Source organism: Perca flavescens, chromosome 23 (genome assembly GCF_004354835.1).
Source record: "Perca flavescens isolate YP-PL-M2 chromosome 23, PFLA_1.0, whole genome shotgun sequence".
In the NCBI taxonomy this organism is placed as follows: domain Eukaryota; kingdom Metazoa; phylum Chordata; class Actinopteri; order Perciformes; family Percidae; genus Perca; species Perca flavescens.
Genome location: NC_041353.1, coordinates 13,245,159 through 13,251,815, shown reverse-complemented (window position 1 = coordinate 13,251,815; position 6,657 = coordinate 13,245,159). Strand labels below are relative to the sequence as shown.

The following is a 6,657-nucleotide window of genomic DNA, read 5'->3' as shown; positions in this document are numbered from 1 at the left end:
GGAGAAGTAGGCTATTTGAGGAGTAAAGTGCGTCAAGAAAGAGGCTAAGATGAGACAAGCACTGTAAACTAAGAATGCTTTCAAAAATGGAAGCGTTAATAGTTTATTTTCATCAATTAACAAAATGCAGTGATGAACAGAAGATAAATCTAAATCAAATCAATATTTGGTGTGACCACCCTTTGCCTTCAAGACAGCATCAATTCTTCTAGGTACACTTGCACACATTTTTTGAAGGAACTCAACTGGTAGGTTGTTCCAAAAATCTTGGAGAACTAACCACAGATATTCTTTGGATGTAGGCTTCCTCAAATCCTTCTGTCTCTTCATGTAATCCCAGACAGACTGGAGGATGCTGAGATCAGGGCTCTGTGGGGGCCATGCCATCACTTCCAGGACTTCTTGTTCTTCTCTACGCTGAAGATAGTTCTTAATGACCTTGGCTGTATGTTTGGGGTCCTTGTCCTGCTGCAGAATAAATTTGGGGCCAATTATACGCCTCCCTGATGGTATTGCATGATGGATATTTATCTGCCTGTATTTCTCAGCATTGAGGACACCATTAATCCTGACCAAATCTCCAACTCCATTTGCAGAAATGCAGCCCCAAACTTGCAAGGAACACCCACCATGCTTCACTCATTATTGTACCGCTCTAGAGCCCATTTGGCGAACAACCTGCCTTATGCTACAGCCAAATATCTAAAATTTTGACTCATCAGTCCAGTGCACCTGCTGCCATTTTTCTGCACCCAGTTCCTATGTTTTCGTGCATAGTTAAGTCGCTTGGCCTTGTTTCTATGTCGGATGTATGGCTTTTTGGCTGCAACTCTTCCATGAAGACCACTTCTGGCCAGACTTCTCCGGACAGTAGATGGGTGTATCTGGGTCCCACTGGTTTCTGCCAGTTCTGAGGTGATGGCACTGCTGGACATCTTCCGATTTCAAAGGGAAATAAGCTTGACGTGTTTTTCATCTGCTGCGCTGTTTCCTTGGCCACTGCGTCTACGATCCTCAACGTTGCCCGTTTCTTTGTGGTTTCTCAAAAGAGCTTGAACAGCACATCTTGAAACACCAGTCTGCTTTGAAATATATGTCTGGGAGAGACCTTGCTGATGCAGTATAACTACCTATATACTATAATTGGTTGATCATACACCTGACTACAATCCTACAAAATCCCTGACTTTTTTCAAGTACCTATAAGAATTGATGCTGGATTGAAGGCAAAGAGTAGTAACACCAAATATTGATGTGATTTAGATTTTTCTTTTGTTCGCTCACTTTGCATTTTGTAAATTGATAAAAATAAACAATCATTATTTATATTTTTGAAAGCACTCTTAGTTTACAGCATTTTTTCACACCTGCCTAAGACTTTTGCACAGTACTGTATTAGATTGTTACGTAAATATATTCATGTACATTTTAAATATGCATTTAATTGACCTACTAGTACATATAGTATATTACAAGGCAACCAAGATTGATGCCTGGTTATAAAAATAGAAGAAATGGAAAAGCAAATACAGATTTTTTTTTAGCAGATGTTTGACAATTAACTCATTGGATGAATAATGTACAGGTGACAAGCTTATTATATTATGTGCTTTTATGTCATGGTTCAATGTTGTGCACATACTAGCCACAAACAAGACAAAGTGACAGATTCGGAAAAAAAACCTTTTTATTAGAACAATACAGCAGATATAAAGGTCTATTGCAATCAAATACTCCCATCAGAATAGAACGTGTGCTTCAACAGACAATATTTGCTCCCCAAGAGAAATAAATTAATATAAACTACATCAAATAAAAACAGAAAATGAAGAAAAACTGAGTAATTGTGTTCAAAATCTTGTTCAGAAAGAGCTGCCATCAAATAGAAACTTGCAAACTTAAATTTCAAACAATCATAGACATACAGTTTATGATAAGCTCACAATTTAAGTGTTTCCGTTGTGGAGCGAGATTTTGGTATTGCCAGAAAGTTCCCCTATTGTTTTAATCTCCAAATAAAGTCTCCATATCTGAGGCCGGTCATGTGTCTTTAACGTAGTTAACTTTATCATATCTTTACAGGATACTTCTTTATTTGCTAGGACAAGAGAGACATGGTACTCAGGGCCGCTTTGCTAACATCACATGATCTCTGGATAAATAAGAGAAACCAATGATAAATAATAGAAAAGAAAAAAAAAAAATTAAAGCTTGCAATAATAATACCAAAACCAGCAGTGGATAAAGTGAAATGCAATCCAATCAAAAAGAAAAACATGTTTTCAGACAGAGTAGCCAAAGGAGGAGGACTACAATGAACTGCATCTGTACTGTAATAATACTGCAGTTTGACCAAAATATATATATGACTCTGGGGCCTCGTTTATTAAAAAAACATCTTCAAGTTATCGTTGTGTAAAAAAAAATATGATTTTTAACAAATCATGTAAGGGCATGTCATAGAAAAGAATAAACTTATATTGGTGACAAGGAAACTGGTATACATATCAGACAATTTACAGTAAAAAGATGAATGAAAATGGCTACATATCAAGAGGACTCTTTTATATATCATAGTTTTGACTTTAGATTTGGTTTTTAAGCACAAATGTTCACGAGAACTTTTTTTTTTCGTGAGGCCTGATTTGAGATCTGTGCACCAGGTCTGTGCCAAACACAAGGGCGCAAGGTCAACACAAAAGTGGAACAAAACTGAGTAGAGAACCGTTGTTCTGCTGTCTCCTCGTTTATATTTCAAGGTTTTTAGATCAGAAAAGTGACTCTGAGTTGTCACTTCCCACCTGCACTGAAGGCAAAAATACCAGCGAGTTTTGAAGTCACCATTTGTTTGATAAGATTCAAATGTTGTGTTGTATATTTCCTCCTTGCTTCCACCTGTCATCATCGCATATACACACTACATGAAGTTGTTTGAAGCGATTCCCTCCAACCACAGAATTATTGTATTATTCTCACCATTGCACCTCAGAGAAAGTGTATATAAGACCTCTCCTCCTCATCTTTAGTTGCTTCATCATCTAACATATTTATTTCTTCTTGCCATCATATCATATTTTTTTCTTTTTTCATATATATCTTTCATAGAAATCTATAACCCCAAATTTAGAAATCTTATTTACATGGAAAAGGTTTTCTTTTTTTTTTTTACTTTTAAAAGTGACTGCCCACCCCAATTCCCAACATCTCACCCTGCAACCTTCACAATCATGAAAGAAATCCACTCACTTATTTTTCTTTTTTCATATTTCAATGCTCTAAAGTGTGAATTAGAAAACAGCATTTAGCAAAAAAAACACACCACAAAATGTATTTTTTTTTTAAAGCCACAATTATGCTTCCTTTTCAAATTCAACCATTAAACAGTCATAACTCAACACAGAAGAAAATGTAGCATGATTGAAGGGAGGTTTTGAATGCCTCACCTCCCTCCCAAACAAACAGAGATACTTTCTGGAAAGAGTCTCAAAAACGGGTTTATAAAACACACATCTTGTTTTATAATCGAAGCAACAGAGCCAGAGGAGGTGGGGCTGGACAGACAGACAGACAGAGGGACAGAAAGAGAACAAAAACCCCTGTCAGTCAGTTTTAGAGAGGCCATTCTGTGTATTACGCACACAGACGCACACCAGACAAGCCACGTCGGTCTTCAGTTTAGTGGGAGAGCGTGTGTGCATGTCTTAGGATTTGTGTGTATGTGTGTTTGTGTAACTCTGTGCACATTATTCAAAACAGTGCCTCCCCATAAATTGTGTGTGAGTAAATGACTGAGTCATTGTGTGTGTGCGTTAGAGGGTGCCGTCCGCGGTGCAGCCCCCTCCTGCCTTGAGACGAAACTCCTGCAGATTGGAGACACCGTGGAAATGAACGCAGGCTCCTGCGACCACCAAGATGTGGAACAGCTGGTGGGAGTGGAACTAGGCAGACGGAGAGGAAAAATTTGTAAATTAAATGTGTGTTAGAGAGAAACAAGAGAGCTAAATGTGCTGAAAAAAGTGCTCCTAGCTTGGTATTGCTTTGGCTTTAACATGAGGGGGAAATGGCTTCAACTTTGAGAATGCATCCCTAGTATTTTGTGCCGTGTGCGTTTTTGTTAGTTACTTACCCAGATGTCACACTTGCCGGGGAAGAACCTCTCAGGGATGCGAGCGGCGTACAGACAGGCTCCGGTGATGTAGAGCGTCGCCATGAGCAGTAGCCAACCCATCTGACCCATTGTGGTCGCTTTAATCAGACCCTCGCTGATGACAAAGTGCAGGGTAGGAACCACGCCGCTCAGACCCAGACCCACAAACACTCCTAAACGCAGACATTGAAGGAGAGAGACTGTGAATAATTGAACCTGCATTAAAAATGTGTTTTGGGATGTTGAGTTTTGAAGACCTAAGAGCTAGTTTTGAGGTCCCCAGGACATCCTTCTTCTTGTATCTGCGCTTAAGATGCCTTTACCGGCTTTTAGAAACTGTTATGGACAGAGATCTTTTTTCTATGTGCTCACTAAAGTCTGGAATGACATTCCACAGCACATCAGAACTTTAACGTCAATAACATCATTTAAATTAACATTTGCTCGCTATTTGATGGAGAGGTTTACCTGCAACCATTAAGTCAGCTTTATGGCTTTGCCCTGTTGTTCATTCTCTTGGTCTGTGTGTTTGTTACTGTTTTTGTCTAGGAGTTTTTGTTGTGTATATGGTGTTTATGTTCTGCAGAGCAGGAACCTGCTGAAAATCAGTTTTACACTGAGTCAGGCCCGATTGTCTTTAATCTTTTCCTGTTTAATAAATAAAAAATGAAATGAAATGAAAAATAAGATCAGCCCTAAAATGTTATGGAGTACCATGGGGAAACAGTCTTGAGGCGCACCCAGTCATTAAATGGTTTGTTGATTTTCCTGTTAGAGGATTAGCCCCCAAGATCTAAGCTAAACTGTTGAAGTATCTATAGGAGAACTCCTAATAGCAAGGAAATGGGAGCGAGAGCTACTCGGAGTCATCTGGCCACTCTCTAAATGCTCCACTGTGTTCACCAGCTAGTCGCTAACTGATGATTGGTGCTGAGCAGGTAGTGTACAGTGGGATTTAGAGTGACCCCATTGTCATTACACATGGTCAATTGATCCATCATTGATATAAAATATGGCTTAGAGCAGCGTTACAGTACAAAATAAACATGTGTATCATGTCACTATCTCATTCTACCTGCTCTGACTCCTCTGTACTGCGGTGTGGCGAAGAAGTCACACTGGGAGACGGTGATGGCGGCCAATCCCAGTATGCACACCACTATCAGGTAGATGAAGCGGGGCTGAGGGGAGCAGTAGAAGGAGTAGTATAACCAGGGGACAAACGAGCCCATGATCAGGAAAGCGATCCCACTGTAGTCCAACCTAGAAACAGGGACACAGAATGGATGATTACAAACACTGTATGCCCATTGGCTTTACTCTTTCAGTTTAAAGGCCATTTTTATTCTGTAGAAGCTTAGATAGCAAAATCTGTGAGTTTACAGGATGAGCATCTTACTTGGAGAAGACTCTGGAGACGCCCTCAGAGTGGCAGTAGACTGTGTGGAAGAGCCAGGAAAAGGAGAGGCAGAGGACAGCTCCCAGGAAAAACATCCCGATCACCACCTTCTCCTGGACTGGAGCCACGAACGACATGTTGGGCCTGAACATGAACATCAGACCGAGACAGAGGAAAAACAAACAGCCTGCAGAGAGAGAAAAAAGACAAAGAGAGACAAGAAGACAGAGTGAGACTTAAATATTATTTAAGAGAAGAACCAAACAGACCAAAACAAGATAAAAAGCATCAATACTATTCACACAACCTTACTCAAATCACAAAGGCATGTAGGTGCAGTATCTTTGTTATAACCACTAGGTCGGAGCAGAAACCCACACACGTGTTTCTATATCAGAAGAAACATGCCTTGGATTAAACAAAGTGTATCAATTACAAACAGCTTTAAACCAAAGTTGCCAAAACACAAATCCAACTAATTCTAAAGGGCACTCACGGGAATTTCACAGAGGACTTTGTTTTCTTACACAAACCCACACCTCAGCTTTTGACATCGCAGTGCTTATAAAAGCTAATAAAGCTTGGTTTTGTTGCTTGCCGTTGTGACATTTTACATTTTTACATGTCTGGTTTAGTGAAGATGAACTAAAGAATAAAAACAAAAACGAGTGAACAAAGAGAAACAACAAACACTAGAAGTACTCTTAACTCTTCCTTCCTTCCTTCCTTCCTTCCTTCCTTCCTTCCTTCCTTCCTTCCTTCCTTCCTTCCTTCCTTCCTTCCTTCCTTCCTTCCTTCCTTCCTTCCTTCACATTTTTGGGAAGTCAGGTTATAGTTGCCTCGTCACTCCACTTGAAGAGACAACTTTAAATTAAGATAGAAGTGCTTTGCTGGTTGTTAAGATCTGTGTTGTAAGAGCATCGGTGAGTGTGTGCACTACCTAGCAGATGTGTCCAGATGTTTCCCGTTTCTGTGTGGATTCTGAAGATGCTCTTGAAGCAGGCGCGGAACGAAGGCATGGGTGGCCTGTGCCCGTGGAGCAGAAAGTCATTGTCCTTCAGCCAATCGGGGAGCACGTCGTGAGGTATGACGCGCCACCGGCCCTCCCACA

The 6,657-nt window shown here is 40.2% G+C and overlaps 1 protein-coding gene across 1 annotated transcript in view; it reads right to left on the bottom strand.

Annotated features, from left to right (window-relative positions):
• Positions 1 to 1,669: 1,669 nt before the first annotated feature.
• adipor2 (adiponectin receptor 2) overlaps positions 1,670 to 6,657 on the bottom strand; it is a 30,056-nt gene continuing 25,068 nt past the window's right edge. Inside the window, exons 4-8 of the mRNA XM_028571101.1 lie at positions 6,487 to 6,657; positions 5,547 to 5,733; positions 5,223 to 5,410; positions 4,127 to 4,320; positions 1,670 to 3,938 (exon numbers count right to left, since the gene is read on the bottom strand). The exon at positions 6,487 to 6,657 is cut by the window's right edge and continues 1 nt beyond it. Of these exons, the coding sequence (XP_028426902.1) occupies positions 3,810 to 3,938; positions 4,127 to 4,320; positions 5,223 to 5,410; positions 5,547 to 5,733; positions 6,487 to 6,657 (869 nt within the window). The 3' untranslated portion in view covers positions 1,670 to 3,809. The remainder of the gene's footprint in view (positions 3,939 to 4,126; positions 4,321 to 5,222; positions 5,411 to 5,546; positions 5,734 to 6,486) is intronic.